The sequence below is a fragment of the Denticeps clupeoides genome, chromosome 14, assembly GCF_900700375.1.
Source record: "Denticeps clupeoides chromosome 14, fDenClu1.1, whole genome shotgun sequence".
Lineage (NCBI taxonomy): Eukaryota > Metazoa > Chordata > Actinopteri > Clupeiformes > Denticipitidae > Denticeps > Denticeps clupeoides.
In genome coordinates, this window is record NC_041720.1 from 8,433,410 (window position 1) to 8,447,555 (window position 14,146).

Sequence of the window (14,146 nt, forward strand, 5' to 3'; positions counted from 1 at the left end):
GGGTTTCGGGACGTGCTTTCTTGAAACCCTCATCACCACAGCGCGCTGCCAGCGGTTTTGTCGCCAGCGCGAATGACAGCGTGTGACTTTTTTTTTTTTAATCCCCCCACGTCCGTGTTTGCATGCGTCGTGCTGCACGTGTGAGAGAACTTGTGACACCCGGTCACTTTTGCACGCGCGAGTGTCCCGGGGTTCAGTACCGCGGACAGCTACACGTGCCGCACTTCATCCAAAGCCGGTCTTCATTTCTCAGATTTTATTTTCTGTGTGTGTGTGTGTGTGTGTGTGTGTGTAGGACAGGTGACACGGTAAGGCGCGATAGTTAAAAATATATTTTTTATTCTTTCAGATTGACTAACAAGCTCTGAAATCCACAATGATGAGCGATACAAGGCATTATACAGGCTAATGCATTGAATAATTAGGCGTTAATTGCATGCTAATTGATCATTTAATCCGGAAATCTGCAGCTGCCATTAAGGCCTCACGGCTCGTGTGCGGGAAAAATGAAGTGACAGAAACACCATGACAACCGATGGTGGGTTTGGGGAACAAAATATGCTCTACATATTAATATAGAGTCGTGGCCAATAAAAGATTCCTTTTTAGTGTTATCATAATTTTTTTTTTTTACAACAATAGCGCCTTGGTACTAGCATTTAGTATTAGCATTTGATAATCAACGTTCTAGGAATTACAAGGAAGAAAAGATCTTAGAATTAATCGTGCAAGAAAATAGCTCATATTATAAACAACGACCTCTGCAACAGTTCGATCCGTTTGAAATCAATGTTATGGTCACGACTACGGACTTACGGGGGGAAGGAAGCGCAGAGGTCTGACATGCTGGGAAGGGTTTTATTATAACAAACAATAAATAAATACAAATAAACAATGGCCGAAAAGGATTGTAACACGGGGGAGAACTAAAACTAACCCGCAGGCGTGTGCCGATTGCCAGAACTGAAAATACACATTCACATACGTGCATTAAGTCCACTAAAATGCCGTCCCTTCCGAAGGGGCGGAAATCTCTGGCTTTTAAGCGTTGTCAGAATTGGCCACAGGTGTTGAGCCCAGCTGCAGTCAATCCTGACAGTTACAGATTATTATTCTTAACTGGTGAAGTGGTGATTCGTGCAAAGATGTATATATTTGTTAAATATTATCTGATTTCATTTATTTAAAAAAAAGAACCTCCTCAGACACACACACATATATACAGCACAGGCCAAAAGTTTGGACACACCTTCTCATTCAATGTGTTTTCTTTATTTTCACGACCATTTAAATTAGTAGATTATCACTGAAGGCATCAAAACTATGAATGAACACATGTGGAGTTATGCAGTTAACAAAAAGTGGAGATCTGGCCTCCACAGTCACCGGACCTGAACCCAATCCAGATGGTTTGGGGTGAGCTGGACCGCAGAGTGAAGGCAAAGGGGCCAACAAGTGCTAAACACCTCTGGGAACTCCTTCAAGACTGTTGGAGAACCATTTCAGGTGACGACCTCTTGAAGCTCATCGAGAGAATGCCAAGAGTGTGCAAAGCAGTAATCAGAGCAAAGGGCGGCTATTTTGAAGAAACTAGAATATAAAACAGGTTTTTAGTTATTTCACATTTTTTTGTTAAGTACATAACTCCACATGTGTTCATTCATAGTTTTGATGCCTTCAGTGAGAATCTAAAAAATGTAAATAGGCCCGTTTAAAGGTGACTGCAGCATTTCGTTTTCCTCACACACCGAAAGTTCCGTAACATTCTGCCAAGTTTAACACCAGCAAGTCCGGCTCTTCTCAACACCCGACGAGTTCATTTATCCGACATGGATACCGGAGCCGGAGGCCACTCTTCGCAGGGTAAAAACGCGAAATTATTATTATTATTTTACATATATTTTTTCATTTAGTTAAAACGCGTTTTTTTTCTCGCTAGCCTGCGAGCATAGCATGTAGCATAGCTAGCATCCGAATCCCGCCATTGACGGGCTGCTACGTAGCTAGTTGACGCTGATTAGGGTATAAACTTTATATTTGACCTCAGTGCTGATTAGGATATAAACTTTATATTTGACCTCAGTGCTGATTAGGATATTAATTTTATATTTGACCTCAGTGCTGATTAGGTTATAAACTTTATATTTGACCTCAGTGCTGATTAGGATATTAATTTTATATTTGACCTCAGTGCTGATTAGGATATAAACTTTATATTTGACCTCAGTGCTGATTAGGATATTAATTTTATATTTGACCTCAGTGCTGATTAGGATATAAACTTTATATTTGACCTCAGTGCTGATTAGGGTATAAACTTTATATTTGACCTCAGTGCTGATTAGGATATAAACTTTATATTTGAATCATTGATTAAGATAATGAATCGGGAGTATTTTTCAGGTGAATCCTCTCGTATTATCTGGCTGTTGAGCTATTCGTCTCATATTTTATTATTTAGTCCCATATTTAAAACCACCAACTTTGCTCCTAATTCTGCTCGCTTTCGACTATTTCTCTGTCCGCAGCGGCCCGCGCCGGACAGTGGTCCGCGGCGTCCGCCAAACTCGCCGTGGCGGTCGCCGTGATCAAGAGCAGGCCGCCGGGGAGGAGCGGGCGACAGCACGCCGAGGACCTGGCCGCCGGACTCGGCCGCCGGGACGAGTCGTGGGAGGCCAAGGCCCGGGGCCTGCAGCGGGAGGTGCTGAGGCTGCGGCAGGAGCTCCTGCTCAGCAGGACGCGGTCCCGGCCCGCCGGTACGTACGCGACCGGGCCTCATCTGTCATTATTCGGGGGCGCTGTGGGTTGTTCTTTCTTTTCTCTCTCTTTTCTTTTCTTTGCTGTTGTTTTTATGCGCTTCCCGCTCCGCTCCGACTCTCCGCCGGCGAATAGCAGGGATCCAGGCTCATTAAAGGCAGCCATTTGGACCGAGATGCTCCCGGTTTGGCGCGCCCGCTACGCGGCCTAATTGGATTACGGCGCCGCGAGTTTCGCACGCCGCCTCCGCCTCCTCCTCCTCCTCCTCGAGTCTCTTTACGCGACTTTGCCGTTGTTTCCCCGCCGAACGAGGCTACCTTGCCGGTCTCTTTGATGTGCTAAGCACATTTATAAATGAACGGAGTCAAGGTGACTCAGTCTTATTTAACGCCGGAGCTATTTTGATTGCTTGAATGGGATAAAAGGGGGAAAGAGAGCCATCTTGTATGAAAGAGGCTCCTTTCCCTTGATGTGTGTATTTATGGGCGAAGGACAGGAAATGGATATGTACTTGAATGCACGCGTCTGAATGATGCTCTGTTTTTCTGCTTTTACGGATCCTGTAGGAAATGACCCCGCGACCCTGCTGTCTCAGGAATTCTCAGACTCTCCTAAAGTACCCCAGCTTTCCGAGGTGGTGCCTGCTACCCCGGAGAATGATTCAGGCCACGGAAGCGGAAGCAACACGGAGGCTCTGCTGCAAACCGCAGGCGCGGACGAGGCCGACGGGCACCCACCTGCCACCGCCTCCCTTCGGCCCCGCTTCCCAGGCGGGGCTTCGGACCCCATGGCCGCTCACATGCAGTTCCTGCAGAACCTCTGTGGCTTGCGTAAGCTGGACGCCTGCTGGCACCCCCTGGCCGAGGAGGGCTCAGTGGCGTGGGACTCGGCGGGCCAGCTGCTCCGCTCCCTGGTCTCCGCCTACAAGGACGGCCGGACTCCTACCCAGCAAGCTTTGCTCCTTCAGGCCTCGCAGGTGGCAGCGCAGGCCCTGGATCAGTGTCGGCCCTGCAGCGGTCCCTCCAGGCTGTTCATTACGCACGCCGAGGACTGCTTGAAGGAACTGGCCGAGCATCTGCTGAGCAACAGCCATCTGAACCGGGTAAGAGTCGCGCAGCGCCGCTGCGATTGCATCAAACTTGTCAGATTTATCGCTGCAGCAGGTTTATTGAGGTTCATTCAGTGGCAGCATATGCTCACAGCTGATTGAGCCGCGCCTACTATCGATTTGCAGAGGGGGTGGACGTTATGAGGGATAATATTTTTTACAATATACGGGCTTCGGTCGCTGCCGCTCTTTGCCAAAGCCCAATCCATAATATCGAGAGTAAAAAGTTACCCCCCTGCAGATTGTGTGCCCTCAAAATGTGGAGTAATCTTTGTACTTTGGCGTTTATAATTAGTTTGCTCTCATGTTGGACCCACATTTTACACACACAGCTGTTGGCACGATTTTACAGCTTTTCTGGGGTAGTTTTCTGCCAGTTTCAGGCCCACACTGGCATTAACGCGTGGAACAGCCCTTCGCCATCTTCATCGCAGCGTCCCCCTCCTTGCTGTTTCACGTGTTTCGTTCACACCTCTGTTTATAATGCCCTCACCCTTTCAGGGGCCGAGCTGTCAATCTGTCTTATTCTTTCCACCATCATTTCATTCAATTACCCAGCCCACCTCTAAATGATTACTCCATTAACCATTACGCCATTTCCCCCGTCCTTTCTTTTTTTCTTCTTTTCTTAATCACTCTGCTTGTGGGGATGGGTCAATTATGCAAAGTCGGTTCAAATGCAGCGGGCTCCTGTCAGTTTAATTCTCAGTTCTGATTGCTTAGTTTATTCTTCCATAGAATACAATCACTGCTTTGCTAGTGGATGCAAAACTCATAATGAATTTAGGATAGGAAAGTCAAAGTAAGTCAGTGTCTAGCTAATACAGGTTTGCTTATATAGTAAGTAAGGAAAGTAAGTGAAATGAACCACGATAAACCATAAAGACCATAGGGCTGTGCTATATGGCATAAAATTCATATTGCAATATAAATGTAACCATTGGTGGTAGACGGTAGATTAATAATAAGTTAATAAAAATCATTTTACAGATTCATCAGACATATAGCATAACATATAGATAAAACAATATCTGGGCAATTCTACTGAAAGTGGACTTTCTGTCACCCATAAGGCCAGGGAAATTCCAGGTATTTGTTATATTTTTAGGATCTTCTGTATTCAGCTGTAGAGTTTATGCTTCTTCATATTATATCATGCAGTCCCTCCAGGATTCCAAGGTATTAATTTGTGATTTTTAACATCATAATGACTTTTTTTGCACAGGGCGACCCTGGTCATTTCCATTTCGATACCACTTTTCCGATCGGTTTTATTGGATCAGATCAGGCACCGATAAGCACGCTGCATTTAGTAAACCCAGAAATGCACATTGACCAACAAATTACTGACAGATCGAAGGCTTGTTATTTTTTATTTATTTGGTCTGCAGTCCTTTTAGGTCATGTGCCACCGAATTCCGGGTCCTTCACTTTGTTTTTGTCACATGATTCCATCCATGTGACCGGGAGTAACGGAGCTGAGGTAACGTGACTCCTATAAATTGGCAAGATGGCCACTGCCCGCCGCTCAGTCATTGATTGGCATCGGTCAACTCGACTCGGCTCCTACTTCATCTGAAACCAGTAAGACCTATCCTGTTCACCTCTCCTCACCTCTCTACTCTTCCCTCTCATCCTGCCCCTTGTCCCCGATTCAACCTAAAACCTGAACGACAACATCTGTGTGGTGTTGCGGCTCACGCCGGCTCTCGTTCGTATAGTAAACCGGAGGAAACCTGCCTCCATGTGTCCCATCGCACCGGGGTTTCTCGTTTCTTCCCACACGCGCTCACATTCTACTCCCTCGCAGTTTAAATGTTGGTTATACAAACCCATTGATTCAATGTTCCTGTAAATCAAAAATTTGGCCAGTCATTTGGGCTTGTTTCAGGTAAAGGAAGAAACAGCAATCGATTGGACAGCCACAGCACGTCACAGAACACACAAACCCACACCCACCCTCAAGCTTTGATCCATCACATAAGATATGTGATCTTACAGAAAACAATGCATCAGATATTTTAAATTAATTGCAGCGATTATCATGTTAATGTTTAATTTTTAAAGACTTAGGCCTGTCTATGACACGTTTTCTCCCCGCAGACATGGCATTACTTAGTTTTGGCCATATGTGCTTTGGCCAAAATAATTTCCACACAATACAAAGCATTTACCAATAATATAAATAGGTAGAGAATGAAATAATAACTCTTCAAAGATCTTTAAAAAAAGATGCATGGATTTCAATTAAAATTTAGACCACTTGTTTTTATTTCAAACACTTAAGTCTTACTAAGGCTTAATGTTTCCCTGTATTCGTTGAGTAATAACATTGTAGCACAATGTCATGGTCCATCAGCATTCTTTATCTCAGTCATCGAATATTATGGGCAACAATCCAGGCATGAGGGTCTGAATGGATGCCATTGTGCCACAGAAGGCAATTCAGAATGACCACCAGAGATTTATTCATTCATGCTCAGCACAAAGGACAGTCAGAATGGATCACATCAGTCGCCTGCTCGGCCCTGTTGCGTGTCGTATGAAACTGTAGTGATTCTCTGGACTGATACCAAGCACGGTATAGCTCACATCCTCCCCATAGCAACACGCATCTGAACGTTTTGTGTGTATGTCTAAACAATCCATCGCATTCCCTGCCGGAAAAAAAAGTGTGAGATACAGTACCTCGTAGCCAGCCAAGGTGTAAAGTTATTGCAACATCAGACATATTTTGAAACATTATCGTAGAATAACTGCGTCTTTCCAAAGTTTTTTAAATCCGTCTCACACTTTCTCCAGCAGTCTACTCACGCTTGTTCACACATTCGCTTACATTCGCGATGTTTCTAACACTTACGCATTTTCACCTCTCGCTTCCATGAAGCAGAGCTAATTACGTTGGTCGCTGCTGAAGCTTACTATTTTACTTATTTGTTTTTAACAAAAAGTGGGTGGATTGAGCACGCACCCAGGAATGAAGGAGGGAACGGCAGCCTTATTTAGCTGAGAGTGTGAACAAAGCCCGTCGGGACTGCAGAATGCAGCAGACCTCTGGCATTGCTTCATCTTCATTGGTCTCCATCCTACTCTGTGCACTTTTAGATTCTGTCTTTTTTTAGTTTGATGATGTATGTAACCCCGTCCCCAACCCCCGTTCCTGTTTCAGTACACAGCATATACAGTGCATCCGGAAAGCACACCACTTTTTCCACATTTTGTTATTTTACAGTCTTATTCCAGAATTCAATTTAAAAAAATTATATTCAATTTTCCCTCAGAATTCTACATACAATGCCCCATAATAACAATGTTAAGTTTACTCGATGTTTTGGCAAATTTATTAACAATTAAAAAAATAACATGCACATTCACAGCCTTTGCTCAATACTTTGTCGATGCAACTTTGGCAGCAATTACAGCCTAAAGTCTTTTTAAATAAGATTCCACAAGCTTGACACACCTATCCTTGGCCAGTTTCATCCATTCCTTTTTGCAGCACCTCTCAAGCTCCATCAGTTTGGATGGGAAGTGTCAATACCCACACATTTTAAGATGGGTAGTAGTAGCCTAGTGGGTAACACATTTGCCTATGAACCAAATCCCACTTACTACCATTGTTTCCCTGAGCAAGACACTTAACCCTAAGTTGGTCCAGGGGGACTGTCCCTGTAACTACTGATTGTTAGTCGCTCTGGATAAGGGCGTCTTATAAATTCCGTAAATGTAAATTTCTCCAGAGAACTGGATTCAAGTCTGGGCCTTGGCTGTGCCACTCAAGGACATTCACAGAGTTGTCCTGAAAACACTCCTCTCATATCTTGGCTGTGTGCTCAGGGTCGCTGCTGAAAGATGAACCGTCGCCCCAGTCTTAGTTCAAGAGCACTCTGGAGCAGGTTTTCATCCAGGATGTCTCTGTACATTTCTGCAGTCGTCTGTCCCTCTATTCCGACTAGTCTCCCAGTTCCTGCAGCTGAGAAACTTCACCACAGCATGATGCTGCTGCCACCATGCTTCACAGTAGGGATGATATTGGCCTGGTGATGAACGGTGCCTGGTTTCCTCCGAATGTGATTTCTCATCAGACCAGAGAATTTTTTTTCTCATAGTCTGAGAGTCCTTCAGCTGCCTTTTGGCAAACACCCAGCAGGCTACCACTTACTAAGGAGTGGCTTCCGTCTGGCCACTCTTACCATACAGGCCTGATTGCTTGATTGCTGCAGAGATGGTTGTCCTTCTAGAAGGTTCTCCTCTGTCCACAGATGACCTCTATAGCTCTGACAGAGTGACCATCAGGGTTTTTGGTTACCTCTCTAACTAAGGCCCTTCTCCCCCGACCGCTCGGTTTACGTGGCTGGCCAGCTCTAGGAAGAGTGGTGGTTTTCAACTTCTTCCACTTATGGATGATTGAGGCCACTGTGCTCAATGGAACCTTCAAAGCTGCAGAATTTTTTTGTAACCTTTCCCAAATTTGGGCCTCGAGACAATCTTTACCTCGGAGGTCTACAGTCAGAGTTTTTTCCACAGGTGCACAATTAGGCTGCAGAAACATCTCAAGGATGATCAGGGGAAACAGGAGGCACATGAGCTCAATTTTGAGCTTCACTGCAAAGGCTGTGAATATTTATGTTCATGTGCTTTCTCTGTTTTGAATAAATTTGCTAAAAACTAAAGTAAAAAAAATCTTGAATGGGGTGTTGTATGTAGAATTCTGAGGAAGAGGCTGTAACAAAACAAAATGTGGAAAATGTGATGTGCCATGAACACTTTCTGGATGCACTGTATGAATTTGCAAACCTGTGGATATTTAGAGAGAATATGGATCAGAAAAGTGGTTCATATTGCTGTTCCTAGAGGTACCCAGTACCGAATGTTCTCATACCGAGACTACCTCAGACTCAGTCATTAAATAGGCCAAATAATGAATGCGTCAGGTTGAGGACAGCCTGTGAATTTCACACACTGAATCAGTTGAGGCCGGGGTTGACAAGAGCCGCCACCAGTACTATTTGCCAACAGGGTGCTAGTGGAAAATGGGCTACTCTCGACCTGGAGATGAAAAGATGGAGAGTAATGTGGTGAGAGAGGATATGCAGGCGATTGGTTACTGGTTACAAGATACAGAAGATAGGGGGAAATGGAAGCAACTGATCCGCTGGAATGCTACGTCCAACATAACTTTAACATTTGGCATTGTGTTCTATTTATATAACACAAAATGGTAATCCAGGAGTAAACCAAAACTGTAAATGCAGTTGCAAGAATATTTTGAATAATATGGAACAGCTTTGCACAAATTTGTCATAAGTTACAAGAATAGTAAAGCACAGTCTACACACAATAATGTTTTTTGTGTTTTTAATTCAACACCATGTAAACATTCTTGTGTGTGTGTCTCTCTCTCTCTCTCTCTCTCTCTCTATATATATATATATATATATATACACACACACACACACACACACACATACATACATACATACATATAGATAGATACCATAATGTGTGGTAATTTCATTCACACTGGTAGTCAGAGTGACATCAGATCACATTTTCCCAAATGTCAGCTTCATCAAAAGAGATCAGCTTGAGTCACTTGCTCGCTCATGTAGGGAAAGTGTTGCGCTGTGCTTAGCAGACAGGCAAGATGACTTTCACTTTGACTCTTTAATTCCTCTGCGCTGGTCCTGTCACCGGAATGGGCAGGTATTTCATGTAGGTAGGATGATCGTGCAATTGGTGCCAGTACACAGGGCTGTAGAATGCGAACCAATTTGGTTACACATGCAAAATCTCAATGGTGCGACAAAAAATGATCAAAGAGTGATACCCTGGACCCATCAGTTAGACCCAAGCCTGACAAGTACAGTAGTTTTAAAGCCCGAACCCAACATTTTGGCTCCGGGCGTGTTACAAGTCATTTTTAACATAATTTTTCATGGTCAACGTTTTTATTTTCCACACCTGATACTAGCCTCTGTTTCACCCCCTCAGCTTCCATTTATGCCACGAGCCTGAGTAAAATGATTGAAATTAAATGCTGAAAAAAACACATCTATAAAACCCATGACATGCAGCGATAATTGCACTGTTCCAGTGTCCCCTCTCCCTTTCAGCAACAGGCATCAGCAAACAGATCAGGCTGAGATGATAATCAAGTTGCACTTTTAATTTATATTTTCTTTTATTTTAATTTCATTTTAACTCAGGGAAGCACTTTAAGCACATTTTCAGTAAGTTAGCTTTTTTGTAACCAGATAACTTGTAAAATTTACATGTCAATATTGACAATGTGGACAGCAATTTAAAAAGAAGAAAAAGTGAACCTGTAAAACCGCATAGTTAAATGAATGTTTGGTTGAGCCTGAAGATCCTTGAGAATGATAATGCCAAGCGGCCGCTAGTAGTCTAGTGGGTAAAACACTCGCCTATGAACCAGAGACTCTTAACCCTGAATGTCTCCATGTAACTACTGGATTAGGGTGTCTGATAAATGCTGTAAATGTAACTGTTCCCATGAGGCTAGCTATTATGCTGTTAGAGAGCAATCAGACGACCAATTAAGGAGCACTTTCCTCATGAATATTCATTGACGAAAATCATCTCCTGATCATTAATCGTATTTTGTATATCACACACACACACACTCGCACACACACACTTTCCATAACCGCGGCTGCTAGAGCCCATTCCGTGTCACTGGTATTTTTGGTATTGGCAGTGTCACGCGGCAGCGAGGTGACGAGATGAACGAACGAATGTCGGAAGAAACGTGCAACCAAATTGCGAGTCGACGCAAAAAGTGTTCGGTGCAACTCCACCATTTGATTTGCTTACGCTGAAACCCCCACGGATGTTAACGCTCGCACAACAAAACAGGCAGGATAGCAGTGTTGATGCTGTACACGCCCTTCCTATAAAATGTCCCTGCCTATAACGATGCAGCGATGTGACTAACGTGAGAAGTCTATTAAACCGATTATGGAGCTCAGTGTAGTTAAGGTTCAATTGAAATCTGGTGAGGCTCAGTACGAGACAATGTGTCATTAATTCAGAAATTGAACGGGTAAATAGTAAGTCACTAGCGAAAAGCCATTTCACGCGTGTCTCTTTATTTCCCCAGCACCGTCAGGAGAGTGCGGCGGCTCGTCTTTTTCGCCCGAGGTGAGATAGGAGGGGAGGTTATGGCTGTGAAGTATCACACGTGCCGCCACTGAGGACCTTGTTGACTGGAGGATATCACATGTCCCGATAACACCGTAACTCTTTTTAACATGACATTGCATTTTCCTGCTAACTGGAGCGCTGCTCGCCCCTGTAATGCACATTCATCACACGCCCCGCGAATTGCCGCCGCGGCCGCATGGACACCAGGGTCCAGATACAGCGCATTTATGGGTGAATCATCGCTGTGCCCAATGCATCTTGGCGTTGGGAGATGGACGCAGCGGATTAAAGGCTTTGAAAATCATTTACTGAGACCTTACGAAACATGAGAACGTGCCATTGCTCATTTTCCAAACGAGCCGGACTGCCAGTCTGAGATAAAACAAAGAGTACGGAGGATTGGTCAGGCGTTGCAGAAACCACTGGGCCGAGTTATTGCATGGATCCATGTTTTCAAATGAACATTTCACTTATCATACTCATGCCATATTTTGAATAATGTGAAATGGGGTCCTGCCTGGCATCTCAGTCCATTGTGCTCCAGGAACAGAATACTTTAAGAGTGTTATTTGCTTTTATCCCATTTTTGACCTAGTGAATAGCACAAAGTCGTTTTACGTCTGTTTGATTTTTGAACTTTCCGTCAGACTTGTTTTTAATGGTATTTTCAGTCTAGTGTAGTCCTCTATGTATGTCCATGATGTGCTTTATTCATGATTGATTAGAATATTTTCTTTTGAGCCATAGCTTAATATCACAGTCAGCCACTGACTGTGTTGTAGGTGCAGGAAAAATTAACGAGTATATAGATATGTGTGATTTTGAGCAGTTTGTGTTCTGGATCATCAATATCTATTTAGGTGAGAGTTGCTTTACCAAAGCATTTAACAAGGGTCGTTTAGCAAAAATAATGTCTTCAAATGGCACTATTCCTTGATTGTCCGGAGTTTTAGCAGCACAAGAGGGACCTTAGGCAGTATTAATATTTAGATTGCAATATAAGTATTCAGTGTATGATTTCAGTCTTTTCTAGACAGCGCTCGAATATCGTTTAATGTAGCTGTATTTGATTAAATGTAATAATTTCGATTAAATTAGATTCAGGCAAAGATTTGAGCTTTTTTCCTTTGCTTGTTGAGAGCAAAATATGCATGGCGACTGAAAGTAGGCAAACCCATCACAAAGTTTTTCCCTGCAGAGGAAACAAGTCTGTACCAAGTGTAAGGCGAATATGTAGGTAGGCTGGGAACATTAGTGATCAGATCATCTAAGGTATTGGAAAAGCCTCATTTTCTTTTTTTAAGATAATAAGTAAGCTGCAGGCTACTTCAAAATCATCGAGATATCCTTGAATTCCTGAGAGTTTTGAGGACGACTCTCGTTAGACGTATGGCTGGTGTGAACACCAACAGCCAGACGTGACCCGTGTTTTCCCTTCATGGCCAGTCGAAAGAGCAGCTTGGTTACACAGCAGTAATAGGCCAGTTAAGAGCTTATTCAGGGGAAATGATGCCACCGTAGTGTGGCGCTTGCAAGAAAGAGAGAGACAGAGGTCAGGAGGTCAGGCCATCGACAGCAGCCGGACAATCCTGCACATGGCACAAAACAGGACAAACTGTGGTGTTTGCAGAAGAAAAGCAGAAGTTGTGAGGTCTGATGTTCTTGACTTTGACTTGCACATCCTTTTTTGGATGAAGTTCTTTGAAGGTCAAGTCAAACCATTATGGCATGACGCATTACCTTGCTCAAAAACATGCATCAGATTCAAAATACTGAAGCTGGCCTACAAAGCCAAACATGGAGTAGCACCATCCTACCTCACAGCCCTTATTACACCTCGCACTGCACCTCGTATACTCCGAGCCTCCAGTACTGCTCGCCTGGTCCCTCCATCTCTGAAGGTACGAGGAAGACTCTCATCTAGACTCTTCTCTGTCTTGGCCCCTCGAGGGTCCGAACAGCTCAGTCACCGAGTATTTTCAAAGGGCAGCTCAAGACCTTCCTCTTTAGAGAATATTTAGATGAACTTGTAACATTCATATAGCCTGACTTATGTAGAGAAACTACAGCAGAGTGAATAAAAAGATTGTATTCATAGTCGGGGGTCCTAGTGAACCGGAACTGATCACTTCATTGATGGTAACATGGAAGCACGTTGTAAGTCGCTCTGGATAAGGGTGTCTGCCAAATGCCTTAAATGTAAATGTAAATCAGGCGATGTAGGTACATCGTGTGTGTCTGTGTGTGAAAGAGAGAGTTTGCCTTTGTGCATTGGCGTGCGATGCATATGCAAGTTAGGGTTACAGTGTAAAAAATATCGCAGTGTACTGCAGAACTAAGGCTTGTTCTACGCTTTGAGGCAATACTCTTAGCAGCAGAGAACAAATGCTCGAGGGCGTTGAGGTGGCCGGAATGCCCAGAAAAGACTTAGCGAGCTTTGCCAGGGATGGGTGCATTTCTCTGCCACCCTGTCACTGTGTCCATGAACGAGAGATGAGGAGTGGATGACAAGAGATCTAAATTAGTTAGCAATCTTAAGTCATCTAGCACCAACTTTTACTTTACCTTGCAGATGCTGTAGTGAACTATATGTAAGGTTGGTTTAACAGTGTATACACTTGCAAATTGTGCTCCAATGTAAATTGTTCTAAAAGTGCCTTTTATGCTCATTGCTGTATTCTGCCATCGCGCACCCTTCTTCCCCTTCTCCTTTGGTTTGGTAGACTATACGCCTCTTTTCTGATGCCTTTCGTTTTCTGCTATTGGTGCTGCAGAAGCTCTCCTGGCTGGCCTTTACCCCCCACATGCATCTATAACCCAGTCACAGGTTCACTGGTTGTCCTTTCTGCTGACCAGATATTATTTAAGTGCAATGTCGGGGTGCTAGAGCGGTTTTGTTAAAATACTTAAGCAGGTGTCCTGAATCGAGCGACTGAATCAAACATGAAAGTGGCAGGTGAGTCGATTGTACCGTCAACCAGTCTGTCCCCCCCTCGGCCCTGACAAATCATGAACCCTTGGGTATTGGTTCACTGTCTCCCTTTAATTCCCTTTAGCGCGCACGTTGCAGAAGTAGCTTGTGACGATGGGGCTGGTAATACATTTGCTTGTTTT

General features: G+C 44.0%; 1 protein-coding gene across 1 annotated transcript in view; it reads left to right on the plus strand.

Moving 5' to 3' along the window:
* Positions 1–1,829: 1,829 nt before the first annotated feature.
* mei4 (meiosis-specific, MEI4 homolog (S. cerevisiae)) overlaps positions 1,830–14,146 on the plus strand; it is a 40,917-nt gene continuing 28,600 nt past the window's right edge. Inside the window, exons 1-3 of the mRNA XM_028953430.1 lie at positions 1,830–1,863; positions 2,529–2,756; positions 3,324–3,859. Of these exons, the coding sequence (XP_028809263.1) occupies positions 1,830–1,863; positions 2,529–2,756; positions 3,324–3,859 (798 nt within the window). The remainder of the gene's footprint in view (positions 1,864–2,528; positions 2,757–3,323; positions 3,860–14,146) is intronic.